This window comes from Micropterus dolomieu, linkage group LG16, assembly GCF_021292245.1.
Source record: "Micropterus dolomieu isolate WLL.071019.BEF.003 ecotype Adirondacks linkage group LG16, ASM2129224v1, whole genome shotgun sequence".
Taxonomy (NCBI): Eukaryota; Metazoa; Chordata; class Actinopteri; order Centrarchiformes; family Centrarchidae; genus Micropterus; species Micropterus dolomieu.
In genome coordinates this window covers 16,937,465-16,956,091 of record NC_060165.1, presented here as the reverse complement: position 1 = coordinate 16,956,091, position 18,627 = coordinate 16,937,465, and the positions used below count along the sequence as shown (strand labels likewise).

The 18,627-nt window shown below is 40.8% G+C and overlaps 1 protein-coding gene across 2 annotated transcripts in view; it reads left to right on the top strand.

Moving 5' to 3' along the window:
* Positions 1–304: 304 nt before the first annotated feature.
* Positions 305–18,627, top strand: part of anks1b (ankyrin repeat and sterile alpha motif domain containing 1B) — a 262,630-nt gene continuing 244,307 nt past the window's right edge. The window contains exon 1 of one of the 2 annotated variants that reach the window (XM_046071972.1): positions 305–928. In XM_046071972.1, coding sequence (XP_045927928.1) covers positions 798–928 — 131 coding nt within the window. In that variant the 5' untranslated portion in view covers positions 305–797. The remainder of the gene's footprint in view (positions 929–18,627) is intronic. The other variant, XM_046071971.1, reaches the window with a different exon arrangement.

Here is an 18,627-nt window from a genome sequence, read left to right as displayed (position 1 = left end):
GATCTCAATTCAATTCCATTTCTTGGGCCTATTTTTTGTAGGCTATTATTTGATGTGTAAAGGTAAATGGAAAACAAGGAAACTAACATAATACACTATAAATTAAAAAAACAATAAACATAAATGTTCCACCAGCATATATTTTTTTTATTTCAACAACTTCGAACACATCAGCCAGTGACGTTTTATTTTGAAAGCTGTAACAGGAAGTTTACAGCTTTATCCCGATAAGTTTACACCTGGATCTCAGGAGACACCGATACGTACCGGCCAGTGCTGTGGGTTCGGGGTAAAGAGGTGACGAGTACAGCGGGACTGGAGAGCTTGTCGTGGAGGCGCACTGGTTTCACCTCCCGCCTGTTATCAGCTGGAGCTTCAGACCAGACGGGAGCTTCTGTTCGGACCGAGACGGAGTTTGTTTGTTCTTTTTCAACAGGTTTACTCTTTACTTCACACTAAAGGGATTCGCTTTGGAGCACCCCGGTTCCCTCTCCGCTTGCTTGCACTGAGGATACACCGGGGAGCCGTGCACGTCCGCGGACTCGCACAAGAGGAGATTACGGAGCCGTGCATGTGAATGAAGTGAGGTTATAAGGCACCGGGGGAGCAGTGCACGTCAGACCTGCTCTGCAGCATCAATAACACCTATATCACCGTGCGGCGGCAGCATGCAGTGAGAGGAATCCTTTCAGATGCTTTCCCACTCCAGGCAGTGAAGAAAGGGGTCGGAGGGGAGGAGGATATATGGGAGATTTGTTGGATTTTCATCACCCCGTCGTTGTAAACTTGTGTCCGGGATGGGGAAAGAGCAGGAGCTGCTGGAAGCCGCCCGGACCGGGAACGTCGCCCTGGTGGAGAAATTGTTGAGTGGGAAGAAGGGGATACTGGGGTCAGGCTCCGGCTCCATCCCTCTTCCCAACCTGCTGAGGTAAGAGCTCTCCTCTCCTTCCCATGACCGCTACAGTGTCCGGGGAGCCCCAGGGGGTGCTGGAGGGGGATTCCGGGGGGGGGTTCCCATGCTGCAAAATTAGGCATAGTTTAGCTTCATCAAAGGTCAATGCATTAGAAATGAGCGAAGGAACCATTGCTCCAATCACATCTTCACTCCTCCCAGCTGCAGTATAGAGTGTAGTACAAAATTTACTCAGTACTGTATCAGCATAGTTTTTCAGTATTGTGTCCCTGAAATTAAACCTTATAAAACGAGGCGTTTTAGGTGCAGGGTTTCAGCATGACACAGGAGATGAAAAGAAAGGAAGTCTGTTATGCAAAGTCAAGAGAGTTGTGTGAAGCAAAGTGCACTTTCAGGCAGATAGAATTGCTGCAGACTACAGGCCAAATATGCATAATGCACGTACTGTATCTCTTGACAGAATATATCAGTATGTGAGAATAATAAAGGTTAGTCATGCCCTTTCCTGTATGGGTGCCACAGTATTGGATTGAGTGATGGGGTGAGCCACTGCTTCCGAGCACAAAAAGAACAGACAGTACCTTCAGCTTCGCGACTCTTGACAGTTGTCAAAATGTTGATTTCTTGAGCATGAGGATGCAAGACTGTGTTGCTAGGAAGATGGATGCATTTGTAATGACTCTAGTTTGTGCCTGAGTGTCTTTTTTTTTCTTATTTTATGTGCAAGGAGTCACAGAAATCAACATGCCTTCCTGTCTTTATGTATTTATAGTCAATGTACTGGTGTTAAAGGTATTTTTATCTCTAGCAGTATCACTAAATGGATCCTATAGGGACATTGCTGTGTCCAAGTTGGCTGCAAAACAGCTCAACATTAATGTGCTTCTTTGCCAGAAGATAAAACAATAAAGAAACATAGATTTCCTGGAAAGGTGGTGGGCTTCTTTTTGATTTTTTAAATCACTTGCATCATCGCCTCCATTTTCTTCTCAAGAACATTGACGTGAGAGAAGTGTTTATGCCTTCAGGTTAACAGGTGGCAAAATATTCGATTACTTCACCAGATCAACTTGAGCCCCAGACCCATGAAAAGTATTGCAAAAAAGTATTGTAAAATTTGTAAAAGATTACAAATCTTCACATTTGAGTTTAATGTCCTACACGCCTTTTTCTTTCCGAACTCAAACCACAAAGGCATCAATCTGGCCACGAGAACAACTGCAGAGGTTATTATTGTCCCATCCTCCCCGCCCCTGCAGTCTCACCCCCTCCCTGCCGAGGCCGAGGCTGAGCCAGGTGATTACGAGATCAAAGGCTCGGGGCGTCCGGTAGGAGAACTGCCTCAGGGGCCCTTGAGCAGAGCGTCTCACGACCGGGCTGGTGTCGCACACTGGCAGGGAGGAACCCAACCACTGGCACAGTAAACCAGGGGTTCATAAACCAGGGATATGGGGACTCCTGCGTGGCCTTAAAGGGAAAGAACTGAACTTGTTTAGAATGAAAACGGCTTAATTTGAATACTGTTTAATTCAGTGGAAGTTGGCTCCAGGAGAGGATGTATTAAAAAGCACTTTGTGATCAGAAGCTTCCCCCTCCAAACAGAGGAAGTGGCAGGAAAGTTTTGAGCAGAAAGAAGTACAGCAGCAACGACAAATACAATTTTCAGACATTACAGCAGTTGATAATCATTTCTATGAGGAAATGCATCTAAAGGGGAGAAGTAAAATGTTCATCTGGTACAACAAGTGGTCAAGAGCCTGTTGTGTGTTGTTTCTGTGGGTCACTGCTGCTGTTTGGCATACTGTTGTTTAGTTATGTCTTTGTGTTTCTGTTCTGCTTTTTTGGCACATTGTTTTAAATTGGTGAGGTGGAAGGGAATCATTACGTACGTCAACAAAGCATATGAGAAGGGAGTACTTCTGTTGTACATTCCCAGGACTATGGCGGACCACAGCAAACACTCAAAAGTTTGAACTAAAAAAGATAACGGCACAGCAAAATGCAACACCTGCACTAAGGATATTTCGTGGAAGGGAGGAAGCACCTCCAGTTTGACAAAGCATTTATTTCAGCATGCAGTGAATCTGAAAGAATGCTTCATATTCAATGTGTCTCACCCCTCTTGGAAAGAAACTCCTTTCGCTTTATGAAGGGGAAGATGAGCAAGGAGAAAGTGGATGAATGTCACAGAGCGGTGACAAAATTTGAGGTGAACGTGTTGGAATAAGGAACCAAGATTAGATAGTAGTAGGATTGGAATCAGAATCAGCATTGATAAAAGTGAAACGATACCCAACCCCACATTCACGGTCCCCATCGGATGAATCCTACTGACTTTGGTGTTTAATGCCACCATCAGTTTTAAATGTAATTTCTGTTTATGACTAAATACCTTCAAACCTTTGGCATTCCCATCAGCCTGAACTGTACTTTGTAGTTTGTGCTAATTAGCAAATGATAGTGTGCTAACGTGTTAAACTAAGATGGTGTACATGGTGAAAATAACCTGCTTAACATCAGCATGTTAGCATTGTATTTGTGAGCATTTTAGCATGCTGATGTTAGAAGAAGAAGACATACTTCATTATTCCCATAAGTGGAAATTCAATGTATATGCAAAGGGGGACCTATACACCTGCAGCAACGTATGGAGAGATGTCAGAGCGAGGGGGTTGCTATGTGTGCCCCGAGCAGTTAAGGGTTCAAGGCCACCGTCGGCAGTGCCCAGGAGGTGAACTGGCACCAAAAATCTTTTAAAGTCTTTTTAGTATGCTGTTGTAGTCACTTTATTTTGTCACTTTTCCTGTGTGAACACACAACATACTCAGAACTTGATTAGTATTATTATATAGTCTGAACCTTCATGATGAAACGTTTGTCCTTCACGCCATGTATTTGTGTTGATAAAAGGTACTTAACAGAAAATATACTCCCAACTTGTTAATGTATATATCTCCCACATCCCCAAACTGTAAACATTAATGCGTAGTGTGTTTGCTTTGCAAATTAGGATTTAATTAAATTGATTGAAGGACAGTGATTATTTACAGAACGCTGAATTAATTTAAAGCTCATTGGGCAGATTAAAAGAATGACAAAACCAAGGGAAAATGTTATAAGAAATGTAGCTTTCAGCTCAATACACTGTAGTTCAAGAAACAAAGGAATCCAAAACAGAACAAAAAAAAACAGATCTACACTGAGAGTGAAGCTGAGGTCAGATAGATGCATTATGGGTGGAAAAACCTCTTTAGGTTTTAGCGTGGTGTTACTGTCAGTGCCAGGAAATGTCTGTTACACACAGATGTACAGACAGTGTGTGTGTGTGTGTGTGTGTGTGTGTGTGTATGTGTTCATGTGTGTCAGTCAGGGACCAGTGTGACACACCCCCTAATAGAGAGCTATTTGTACTTTAGCAGATGAGTGAGTCAGCAGAGGGGTCACAGTGGAGGAGTGTGTGCAGGCTAATGTTATGAGAATGATCTCCGGGAATCAATGCATAGTTTCCCATCTTAAGGCCTCTGAGCCATTCATAGCATTCCTAAGTCATGAGGTCCCTCTTTTTGCTGAAAGAATCGCACCGAATGGCTAAGTGGGACATGAACACGGACACACACACATATACAGTATACGCACACACATGCATAAGCACAGGACGCAGAGAAGACGATCCTCAGGCTGTAACGCAGTTTTTGTGGTGGAGCATTGCACATGAATACCCATGTACAGTGGAAAATCAATACTGGATTATCTCATTGCTGTTTAATGGGTCATATTCTCTTGTAGATGACCTGCACAGTACATGGTGACTGTGTGTTTCTGGATCTCTGTGCTGGAAAGGGACATGTTTTTTTCTAAAAATACTTTGACACTGGGATATACTGTAAATATATACAGTAGCTGTAAGGGTCAGATGTTTGCACCAGTCCCTCTGAATTAAAGAGCAAAGGCTTCTTTCGAGAGTGTTCATATTGCAACAACCAAGCTATAGACACAAATGCATTGCAACTATCTAATTAGTTTTTCAAACTGTAAGAAAAGTACAAAAAAGGCAGCAAAATAAAATGGTACAAAGTAGATTTGTCCATCAACTACTGTTAGGTAAAAATATACTCAGTAAGACTTGATGAGATTGCATAATTAATTAGAGAAGCTGTGACAGATTAAGGAGAATGTCTGTACAGTGAAACCATATTTGTTGTTAAATGAATAGAGACTTTTTTCACAGGCATTTTCTATTCATAGTTAGACACATACCGTAATGTATAATTTTAGGATTGTCTAGCGATATATCGATTATCACAGAATTGCTGTATCATGATGCCAAATGGCCTAAAAGGTAGGAATACAGCATATTTATGATGTTTCAGTTGTATTATTTAATAACTTATGCATTGTGCTAGTGGTGAAAAGATGACCGCTTAAAAGTATCTGCATGTGCATGATACTTTTGCCTTTAATGAAAATGCTTTGCAGACCAATATTAGCCCTGCGGATACATTAATGTTGACAATCTGTGATCATACACATCATGCCGTGTTTACTGTTTTACAGAGGAAATGAGATGCGCGTGATAACATACTGACAGTAATGTAGTGAAGGTGATTGAAAGCTGATACACTCAAAGACTCAGGGTACAGCAGATGGTGGCTGATACCGCCTCACTCTCGCACAGTAATGTTCAGGGGGAAAGCCCATCTTGTTATTTGGTTGTGTGTGTGGCTAGGTGTGTTTACCGCCCTCCTCCTTTACCAGCAAAGCACCTTTAAGTGGAATGAAGTGACTCCCAGAGGAGACGCACACTCAAACACACTTGTGTATGGGCTCTCTGTTTTAATTGGCATCCTCACAGGCAGTCTCCCCCGACGTTTATTTTCTGATGTCTTCCCCTGCTTGTGTGGGAGTCTTTAAGAGGCTCTCTATCTTTGTAGCTCGCAGTATGGGTTTCTGTGTGTGTGTGTGTGTGTGTGTGTAGTGGTGTGGCTGGTTTTAGTGTTGCCCAAAAAGGATGCACAGTGAGAAAGAAACCCGCAGAAAAGAACTCTGTTTATTTTTCTCAGGTTGTTTCACGGCCGCAACACTTCAGCGTTTGCGGAAAATGGCAAATCAGACGACCAAAACCAAGGCTGTGTCAGGCTGTGTATTTGTGTGAATATGTGACATAACTACTGCCCTTACATAACCACTGCTAGTATTCACGGTCATGTGTGCGTTTGTTTGGGGAGAAGTAAGTGTGAGAGCTTATGGGGGAATCTGTGAGCACCCAAACTGGGTCAAAGGCTAACTGTGAGGAATGTAGTTCATTTTAATGGTTGAATTGAGAGGACTATACACACACAACCTAAAAACATCTGTGTTTCAAAAAAAGTGTGCATGTTTAATTTACCGTTCCTTTAATTTGGAGCTTCATGTTTATTCTTTATATTAAAAATAGACATGGTTATAGATTTTTTTTATATATATATATATATATATAGTGAATGAACAGAGGATAAATCTAAATCAACTCAATATTTGGTGTGAGCACCCTTTGCCTTCAAAACAGCATCAGTTCTTCTAAGTACACTTGCACAAAGTCAGGGATAGGTAGAGTATTATTACTATTATTATATTTTATTGGCATTAAACAACATCATATTCATCTATATCATCTTATTTTGCCTGGATACTAGTGTTCTTTTTTTTAAACATCATTTTTAAAGGCTGATAAATTCCTTTTTGTAAAGATGCATTATTATGTGCAGCAGCAGGAGTCATTCAGTGAATCTTTGGCCATCATTTGCTTTAGTTTGGGTTCAACAGTGGCGTCAGTGCATTGAGTTTGTCTGGAGCCACGCTGATCGAGAGGGGATGAAGGTGTGAATGTGTGTGTGTGTGTGTGTGTGTGTTCTTACATCTCCATTAGGGTCTGGGCCAAACTCTGCTGCAGCATCCTGCCAAGAAACTGAGACCTCCACACACGCCAAGACACACACACACACACACACACACACACACACACTCTAAGCCTCTTTCTCTCTTTGTTCCTGCCTCAATCTAAATCTTTGTTTTTTGTCTGAGTCTCAAATCTCTGTCCCTCTCTCTCTTTCTCTCTCTCTCCCTCCATCTGGTGCCCTGGATTCTCTGTCAATATCTCTCCCTGGCTTCCTCCTCCATCATTCACTTTACTCCACAATCTCTCTCCTCCCTCTCCTCCTCTCCAGAGACTGACGATCCAGCCTCCCCACTGTTGCTCCGTATTGTTTTCTCCTCCCTCTGCTGCCTACCTATGATAAACGCTTTTCTCTCTCTCTCTCTCGCTCTCTCTCTCTCTTTTTACGTCTCTCTGTCTTTACGTCTCTCTGACTCACATCTCACGCCGCACTACATCTGTTATCACCATGTGGGAGCATATTTTACCCATCATGCATTTTGGTGCGATGCATTGGTGTTGGTTGGCAATTGCAAACGGGGATTTCAGGGAATCCGTAGCTCCTCTGAGAACTGCTTCCCCCTATAATCACAGATTTATTAGTGTTAGCTAGGTCACGTCAAGAAAGGGAGTGATCAGAAAGAACTGAGTTACTGATTAATTTATGAGATCTGTCTGAAGTGCACACACACACACACACACACACACACACACACACACACACACACACACACACCAGTTTGTGCATATAACTAGCTAGTATTAGCGTGTATTATTGTGCAGGGATACTATAGATCATGTAGTGATACAATATTTAAGCTTGACATGACATGTCTGACTCTGTGTGAGTAGCTAAAATAGTGCAGTTCCCCCCTAAACAGATGAAGCTATATGCAGTATGGTTGCCAGATAGCCAGGCTGGCTATATGATATATATATATATATATACATATATATATGTGTGTGTGTGTATATATACAACTTAGTGTAGGGCCAGATGGAAAAATACAGAAACAAAGAAAAATCAAGCAAAAGATTTCTTCAACATTCTCATTCTTTCTCAATTATTCGTATTAAAGAAAAAATATTTGAAATGTCTCTTAAATTGGGTTTAGAAGAACTTTAGAACAAAGTTATACGCCTTAGTTATTTCAAAATCTGTGTTAATCACTGCTGTCGTGGCTTTTTGCTTAAATACGTAATGAAAGACGGGATTCATGCTGGTAATGTGCTAAATCTATTAACTGGAGGCTGTTGCTGGGAATTTCTTGTTAATTTAATTCCCTCATGACGTTCCCCTTTGTTAGCTTCAACATAAGTAGATTTTGCACACTTCCTGTTCTGGTCGTGTCGTGCTTGGTCCCGAAGAGGCAAACATGTTGATACAGAGTGCAGGAGACACAGAGGCAACATGTAGCTGGAGGACGGAGGGAGAGGTGTGACGTCTAGTCTGTCACACTAATCTACAAGTCTGTGACCCCACATAACACTGTGAGTGTTGTGGAGACACACATACACACACACACACACACACACACACACATTCCACCCGGTTCCCTGCTCCCTGATAGATGGCAGTGGTTAATGAAGCGCTGCTTTTGAAGTAGATAAGATGTGGAGAGAAGAGGGCTAGAAATGCTAATGTCATTATGTGGTTAGGGCAAGGGCTACGCTGGAAGGCAATGGGGGGAAGTTATGCATGCAAGTGTGAGTGTGTGTTTCGTGGGGTTGGACTCGTATGGGCTTTTGAAGTCCAATCCGGATATCATTCTAAATGATACTGACAAGACTATGTTTTGTGCTCATATGCGTTTTGCCATTTTCATGTCAAAAGCTCCCAGTTACACTTTTTTGCCAAACTCCTGTCATTTAGTGAAAAACTGTAAAACTGAATTCAGCTCCTGATAGTGTCTGCATCTGGGCCCACCCCTTTATTTTCCCTGCCTTGGCACTCTTGCCTTACTGCTACTAATAATAATATTGATAGAACAGATCATAGCAACACAAGCAAATCTGACGGTGAGACATAGGGTTGGGGGAAATGACAGCGAAATGACGGTACATACTGTGCAATGGTAAAAATGTGTGTGGGTAGAGATTTGGCAATACTGTTCCCACTGTATCCCTTAGTGTCTCTGCAATATATTCGGGGCAGTCTATATAGCAAATCTGGATTCTTGCATGATCTTGTGAAACATTTCTTAATTGAATTTACAGAACAATTGCTGTACCATTACCATGATATAAAATTACATATACTATGATAGAATATTTTGGTTATAGCAGTCCTCATAAGACAGGTTGGAAACAGTTACTCTTTCTCTTATCTTGCTCTTTTTTTTAGATTAGCTGAACGAAATAGTTCCACATTCCTGGAAAGATCAGGGGGTCAAAAAAAAGACAGTAGTAGATGTATTCTGTATTTGCACATGTCTCTAACACAATATTGCTAGAAGTATGTTGACACTTTCCACTTCCTTTTGTGGTTGTCTTTCATGGTTTGGGCTAGGCCTTATTAATGCTACAGCATACAATGATAGTTAGAGCAGTGCGTCCTGAGGGTGTGTAATATATTTTCTAGAGCCATCATTACAGGATGCAGGTCTATGAGGTGTGCGCAGTTCAATTTAAGAGGGATTTTTTTTGTTCTGTGAGGTAAAGCTATCCAGTACGTCACATGAAAGATTAGAGAAAGGTCTGATATATAAACAAAATTTCTTGTAGCAGAATTTTCTTATTTCCTAGCCTGGTAATCATCATGTAACCCCCTACGTTCGTCTTGTGATGTGGGTTAGGCACCACTGTGGGGAAGGCCCTTTCCTTTTTAAACATGACAATGCCCCAATAAAGAAAGCCAAGTCCATCAAGATGTGATTTTCCCAGTTTGGTGTTGAAGAACTTGACTGGCCTGCACAGAGCTGACCATAACCCTTTGGAATGAGCTGAAACGCCGACTACGAGCCAGGCCTTATCACCAGAATCAGTGTCCGATCTCACTCATGCTCTGACTGGTTGAATGGGAGAAAATGCCTGCAGCCAGGTTCTAACATCTTGTTGAAAGCCTTCAGGGAAGAATGGAGGCCGTTGTAGCTGCAAAGTATGTCCCACAATTTCCGAGTGTCCACATACTTTTGTCCGTGTAGCATAGACTCAAGCCAGTCCATCATCTTTCCCTTTTGCGATAACTGGCGCATTATCTTCTCTGAACCAGCCAGTGCCGTGACAAATGAGTGACATTCATGAATCAACATTAGAGACATGCATCATCAGCAGCAGCATGCACAGACACACACATGACATACTGTATTTGTACATGTAATAAATAATAAATGACATGCAGATAGAGAGAGGCGGAGTGAGACAGAGACCGTAAAAAACATATTGCTCTGCAGTTTAAAACATTCATTGATGAAAAAGTTCCAGAAAGTGTCTCATCTTTTCCCAATTATGCAGCATTCCCTCAGCTTCTCTGTCACACACACACACACATACAGACACACACACACAGCTAATCACCTCAGCGTGCGACTGTACACCCCAACTTCTCACAAAGAGACTCCGTATGAATATTAAACACAAATTCAGACTGCATGCGCGTGTTTTCCTGACACATAGCTGCTTACATGTGTCTTGTGTAATTTGTCACCAGGTTTGTGGATAACAATGGCCTTTTCCTGTATGAGTGATGGAGCTGAAGGCTGAGTTTACAGTTTGTGTGTATGTATGTGTGTGTGATACCTAGCCAGGCTGTGATGGCCTATTTAATTCCCTCCGTGATTGATTCCCCACTCATCTTCTCCTCGGTGCTGACATAGAGTGAGCTCGTACAGAGCAACAAGGAAGTGAATTACCTTGAGCTGACAGCTTCCCACGGGATACACATTTCCCAGCAGTCTTTGCTGATGCCAACAGATTGCCTCCTGTTGTCTTTTTCTCTCAAGGCCTCTGTCTCACACTCACACGGAAGCAATGCACTCTGTTGCATCTGACAAATGTGCTACAGGCTTGTAGATGCAGCATCATGAGGACATATGGAGCACATATCTGCCCACACATAGCTAACACAACTCATACATGTGTGATTCAGAAACTACCTATGTGTGTACTTATTTACATTTCAAATCTCTCCTTTTTCTTTCCGGGGCTTCATTTGTTCAGATTGAATGTATAGAACAACACTTAAATAATATTTCTTCGTAGAATTCCCTTTTATCTGCTAAAACCTGTGGAAAACAACCTTACTGAAATGCATAAAACTGAGCGAAACTTCACCAGGAGTCACTCGTAGGGATCCCTTCCATGATGTTGTTAGACACCTGGTATAACAGTCTAAGCCTGTCGGTGGCAAAAAGAAGCACTTTTTGTGGACATAATTTTGACAGGCACAAAAAAAGGACTGTATTAATGCTATTATTAGAGTTTATTTTGAGAGTAGAAGCTTAACAATCATTGTGGCACTGGTTTGTTGACAGTTATGATATTTTTTCACCACTCATCTGGCCGTAATTATTGTCTGACTGACATGACATGAATGAAACATTAGTTGCAGGTGTTCAGACATGAAAGAAAGTATTGGACAAATAGAGGTTTTGACCTGATGATGGCCCTTGGTAAAAAGTTAGAGAATCAACAAAGTTATTATAATTTATCGTGTGGGGATAGTTGATTAGACATTTCACTATAAAACCATAAATGTCAGCCACATGGTGGAACAAAAGGAAAAGTCAGAGGATCACCAAAGTCATTAGGTTTCATCCTCTGGGGGTCCTGAATGTCTGTACCAAATTCCATCGGATGGTTGCTGATATAAAGGAATTTTCCTTCTTTAAGGGTAATATCACAAACTATCTTTTTTAAGGGTAATATCACTCAGGTCATGTTAGGGTTATTTGCAGAGCTGAAGTAAGCCTAAGGTCACAGCTTGTGACTCTCCAAAGCAATAAGTTAAACTCCGACTCTCTGTCTGTTTGGCAGACTAGACTGACGCAGCAGCCTTGATAAGGCTGAACTCTGAGGTCCATCTCCTTAAGGTCAAGATTAGCTTTATTTTGTTTCAGACAGTCTCTCCTTAGAAAGTGTTGCATGTGACGTGAACAACACAAAGCGGGACTTAGGCTAACTTAAGCATTGTCTCTTGTTTTGAACCAATATCCAATAGAATCTTTACATGTGCATAGATGGGTGAATGATAAATTTACTCAAACACATAGTGAATCTCAGTAGGTTTGGGAAGGTTAAATACTCCCTGCCCGGAAGTAAGAAAGGTGGACATTCTCAAATCTACAAGTAGGCTTCTCCAGAATCCGGAGTTCAAGCCAGAGTTTAGATCAAAACGTGTTCCTGTAACATGGTTTTACCTTCATCCATTACAAGTGATTACAGGTAGACGTTTAAAAAGTTTACTGAAGAGGCTGACCTGCAAATGTAAAAAGTTATATTAGTTTCTGGATGGGAGAACACTTTAAAGCTCAATATCTCCTACCTAGACTACTTTGAATGCAGATGGAGCGTCATCCAGCGGCACAATTCACCCCTCTCGTCTCGTATGATTCTAACTCCGTCACCAGCGTACTCGATCTTCTTGATAATGAGTCTCAATAACTGGACGCTTTCCATAAGTCTGTCTCGCCATAACCTCATCCTTTGTTTCCCCTGGCCAACGACAACTGTGATGAATGAGTCTTTTTAAAAAAGATATCAAATATTCATCTGCCCCCAAACTACTGAATGAAAAATTGAGAATATATAATTCACAGAGTGCTCATTTTATGTTCCCCTACTCCCAAATTCAGAATTCACTTATCCCCGACAAGCGGCGAGGCTCAGAAAGCAGCCCGGGTATGAGTTACCCTACAGATTGTTTTATGCGTGACGGTTAAGTGCGAGATTCCTGTGATAGATGGGAAGGCAAATCAGTATCCAAAAAACCTTTCTTAGTCATGATTAGACTTGCCTGTGGTGCATTATTTTGGTATTTTGGACCTTTACTAAGATTGGAGAGAAGAAAACAGGGAGGGGATGACAAGGGAGAGAAGGACATTTTTTTTTTTACTCCTTTATTTTTCTCTTTTTTCCCCATCTCTTTGGAGGGAGTGGTCGTCCCCAGGCAATAAATGAAAGAATAGACAGGAAGCAGAAAAAGACTTTTATAAAGAGGAATAAAGACTGTGTTTGTGTCTGCTGTGGGAGGAGAAAGAATGATAGAAAGGGTCTGAAGGTGGGTATGAAGGTGTTGTGTGTCTGTGGCTTCAGGCTGTATATGCTGCACATTCACACACCTGGCAACCCCGAGGGACGGTCTAAAAATTAGAAGACTAACCTCCACACACCCTTTCTCTCACCCCTTCTCTCTCCACCCTCTTTCCCCATCCTACACATTTGTGAAAAGTGAACAACAAAACAAAACAACAGATTAAAATAAATAGTGAGAGGATGTGATGGAAGTAGTTGTGTGAAGAATGACATGAAGAGCGTGAAAGAAAAGTTCAAACCTACTTTCCCACCTCCCCACACCTGGGCAATTGTTGCGTAAAGTGGGTGTGCTTGTCAGTGTTGGTTTTAGAAAGGCAGAAAAACTGTCAGAGGCATTTTTGTTACCTCCTGAAAATATTCTCAGCAGATATTTGTCTCTTTTATTGACCCTTGGCAAGTCCAAAACTTCCATCAATACAAATCCAACCCTCATCAGGACTTTCCTTTCCCTTCACCCCTTGTCCCTCCTTCTCTGTTTCTGAGTCACTCTCAATATAACAGGAATCACTGGAGCTCTGTTGAGTAAGCACTCCTAAATCTTGAACTTTGGAATACAGCAGAGCCCCCCCCCCAACCTACACACCAACCCTTTGTGTGTGTGATTATGAGTGTGTGGCTGAGCCCGCCTGTCTTTCCCTGTGTCCTGTGGTGTCTTTCCTTCTGTCTTTATTCTTGTCTCTTTTTTCCCTCCTTGCTTGTATTTCTTTATTGTTGGTCTATGCATTCTTCTTCCTTGCCTCTTTGTCTGTATCTGGCAGCATGTGAGTGTGTCTGTCTGCTCCCTCTCTGTCTTTCTGGCTTCTCCACAAAGCCAAAATTATTTTTTTTTATAGCTTCTCCCCTTCGCCCCCCCCCCCCCCCCCCCTCCATTTTTCTGTCTCTTTTTTGAAGTGGATGAGTAAATGAATCTCTTTGTCTTGCGCTGTAGTGTAACCCGCTAATCAGGCCATTCACTGATTACACGCTTCACGCTAATCATGTATGCGTGGTGTGTCTGGCTGCGTGCATGTGCAATGCCTTTGTGATGGTGTTGTGCATGTTTGGATGTCATTTTGTCTGGTATAACAGCGAGGGGCATTAGTTGATACTAAACCTTCTTCACGGTGTCGTCAGCTCATTGTTTGGTGAGACACTCAGGTGCAAAAATGCAAAATGTGACACACTGAATCTGTAAAAATTAGGTATTTACAGCAAGTTCCTGCTGTGCTTTTTGTTACCTGCATGGCTGTGTTTGGGAATGTGTGTATTTGTGTGTGTTTATGTGCAGAGAGAAAGAGAGATGGAGGGGTAGAGGAGACAGATAGGGGCGGCAGGCGAGGTTGGAGGGATGAGGTGGAGGAAGAGGAAGGATGCGAGAGGGGTGGAGGGACGTAGAGGGGAAAACCAATTATCGTCCAGATAACAGGCAGGCTATGGATTTTCTACCAGGCCTCTTCTGTAGCTCTTCCATTCTGTTCCTTTCTCTCTATATCTATTTCTGTCTCTCCGTTTTTGTAGTAAATTTAAATTCCAATTCAGGGGAGCTTTATGGACACGATAGAAAATCCCAGTGTTCAAAACTGTATACACTCTATAATATATTATGTTGTTTTTGGCTCAGAGTGTGTGCGGTCTAACTATGGGAGATGGCCTGTTGAAATGTGTCAGACAACAGAGACTGACATTTTGCCAATATATGTGTGTGTGTGTGTGTGTGTGTGTGTGTGAGTCACTGTGACCCGGCAGGCAGTAACATTAACTAATCTGTATTGTCATGTTGCCCCTCTAAATTAAGGGGTTTTGCGTCCTTGACAGTTGTGTCACAGTTTACCATCTCTAAATGAGGGCTTTGGCATTTTACAGAAAGACATTGTTAGAAATTTCCTTATCTGTCAAACATTATCAATTAGAAATGTTGCTGCTTGTTTTTTATAAACCATTGTCATAACATCAGATTCTTTCCAGTTGTGGCAAAATGTAATTAGCAAAAGCTGGCACCATAACAGTAAAGCAATTTGCAAGTATCTGCTAATGCTAAATAAGCGTATTGGGCTACAGAAAATGTATAAAGATCTATTCAGTTATCCTAGAACTGAGTGACAGAATTTATAGTTTTGATAGAGTAACACATTTATTTTGATGTAAGAAGTGGTCTCCGTCTTCAAAAGTGCTCCAAGTTGTATCTTGACAATTAGCCACAAAATGCTAACAAGGTAGTTTGTTTCCTAGCTAAGTAAAAGCTTATTGCACAAAGAAATCAATGTTTGAACTTAAAGTTAAATTCTTTTTAAGTATTATTTTGCATTTCATTTGTGTAGAATGATGAAAATTTCAATTGTTTGGGCATTAAATAAACCAGCCTCAGTCAATTAGTTTTGCTAGTTTTGCACAGGTGAAATAAGGAAAAGAGCAGTGATCCTTTAATATACTTAAAAGCAGCCTGTTAAAGAGCTTGTTAATTAAGCCTATTTATGAAAGAAATAAAAGTAATTATCATTTTGGATTTGCGCAAATGTGTGTGACAAAATGTCATCTCATCATTATTGCTGTCACTGCTTTCAAATGAAGCTAGTGACGTGCTATGCTAATCTTATTTGAAAGCATCTCAGCAGTCACACAACATCTGGAGCAAGTAGGAGTGCTTAGTGTTTGTCATTTAGACATACAAAATTCAGTTTAGTAATAAATGGAAACTTCAGAGAATCAAAATATGCCACCAGAAAAGAATATTGTACTAGCCTAAATACTGGTTTTGAAAGGCAAGAATATTGTATATATCCAACAGCAGTACTTGTGTAAAAAATAAAGGGTTGGTTTGCCCAAATTAAAAAAAAGTGGTCTCTTCAATGCATCTACTTTTGACATATCCATCTCGGAGATCTGTTGCGCGAACCCAATATAAAGGAGGTTAATGGAATTCCACTTTTGTTGCACAAAGCATTGGCAAATGACAATATATCTTTATTTAGTGTGCCATTCTTAAGATGAATAGTTATGATTGGAATGACTTTCTACTGAAGAAATAATTCCTCTGGAAATTGTTGAGTAATGGGCTCAGTGATTCTGGAAAGAAGGGTTTTTTGAAATGTCATGTTTACGTTGATGTGTTGCTCTGAGCAGTGTTTTGTAATATTTAAATTCGGACAAAAAAGTCAGATTTCCAGTCAGTTTAACAATACATTTCAACGTCACAAAGTGCAGCCTCCAAAATCATCATAAAGTTGAATCAACAACTCTCTGAAACAGTTTGAACAGATAAAAACATTATAACCTTCATGAAGGGAGGATTTATTGCAGGAGTGTATTGTACTGCAGTGGTAATTTGCTGTTGTTAAGTGCTGCTGCATTGTGGTTTTATCACTCATTTTTACAGGTATTGGGACTAAAGTAATAATATTAAAATAATTGTAAATAAGTTTCATTGTTTACAAAAAAAAATCCTAGATGTGATATTCATTATAGTTTTTGCGTGGATACGTCAGTGTATGGTTTAGACTGATTCCTGTGTTTGACAACAAACCTGCAGTGATGACTCCACCTCCCAATATGAACCAGTAAAAAAAATGGATTCACAACAAGCTGCACAGTGACGCATCATCATCCTGTCTGTTTCATTAGTATTAATCTTTAAAGCATTATCCCCTTATTTCTCCTTTGTTTCTCTTTGGCTCATCTCTCCTCATTCTTCTATCGTCCCATCTTTACTGCTGACTCACTGTCTTCTCTCTCTTTCTCTCTCTTCCTGCACGTCTTTTGCTCCATCTGTCCCCTGGACTGATGGCTTTTAGACCTCCATAAACTCTTTTAAAGGCTCTTTTTTTCCCAAACACACACTTGACCTCACTGCTCTCTAATCCCTGCTTTGGACACACACCTATCTATGCACATGCACATTTCACTCAGTGTGAAGCAACTAACAATGCGCCCAGATTAGTTAAATCTATCAGGGTGAATGTCAGTGATATAGTCTGTTGAGCATCTAAAGAAACCTAGAGACAGAGAGCGAAAGATCTGTCAGCCCTCTCATCTGTTTGAAAATGCTACCATACCCTGCTTCACCCTTTCATAGCTGTCTGTCATCCTGCGCTGTAATGATAAACAAATAACAAATCATATTGCTGTTGAGTTTTGAGCACAGTGAAATCTAAACAAATGTAGTATTTTAGGTTAGAGGTGGGATAATGTAAGATTGAATAGAACAGACACATGTTTCCATCTCTACTTGAGGGATGAACACTACTCTTACTAATTACATTCCCTCATTTGGTGTTTTGATGAAAGTGGTGGAGAACACTCTAACTAGTTGGCCCAAAATCTTTCAGTGGAGATTAATCCATGATTAATCCAAGTTGTAAATTGAAGCCTGACATGGCATCTCAATTGGAAGTCATAATGCTGCATGTATACAACAAAATTATTTTACTTTTTTAACTGCTTTTGACCAGATTTTGCACAAAAAATATGTCCAAGAGATCCTGTACAACCCGATACATTTAGTCATCATGAACCCATTGAAATTAAGGTTATAACCAAAAAAATTTTTCAATTCAATTTAGTCCATTTTAATACTGTTAAAATTTATAACATCTTTTCGCCTAAAAATCCTCAAAACCATCTTTACTATCAGGCTTTGCTGTTATTGGCTGCTCCAACAATAAACTTCAACATCAGAATAGAAATAAAAGCCAGTTCACAAGCGTCAGCTCCATTAAATCAATTTCACCGCTAAAGATTAGCTTCCTGCCTGCGCATGGCCAATGGTGAGCTGTAAAGTCAGTGTCACCATGACAGCTGCCTGCATTGTGCCACTACCAGCCAAATGATCTCTTGCTAGCTGGGTGTTCTCTACATAATTACAATTAACAGTTTCACGTGTTTCTGATTTTTTTTAAATAAAAATATGTATTTTTTCTGATTACAATGCAAGAAATCGATAATTGCAAATTTGTTGATCTATAATAATAATCTAGCCAGTGCCAGCTGGGGGTTTATTACGCAGAACCTTCACATCCACACTGTGGAAGTTGGACAAAAGTGTCAAAAGTGCCTGTGTCATACCCAGTGTTGGCTGAATAACTTGATGACTGACAACTGTGATCAACCGAAACATCTGTATTTCACCGTAAGTGTAAATGTATGTGTTTAGATTCTAATTAGATTCTGCCTCAGCTGTGATGGTGGCGACACAAGCAACACAACACATAAATCAGCCAGTAGTTTAATCAATGTGATGCACATCATTTTCACGGTCATTAAACCATTCAGTGCCTCCTGTGTCTTGTAATTGCATTACATTGCAACATTGCATTACATCAAATGCATCTGTATTTGTATGTTTCTGCACTCATTTATGAGTTTGAGAACATTTCTCCTTGAATTTGTCACCTGTCTGAATGTGTGTGTTTGGGTGATTTATTGGAACAATCCCAAATCTTACTTTTGTGTATTAAAGTAATCATGGAGGCAGATGAGAGTTTGCTTGTGTAATGGGATTAGAAATTATTTGTTCAGTACTGCAGAAAATGGAAACATGATACATTGTAGGTTAATCCCAGAGATTATTTTTCTCAAT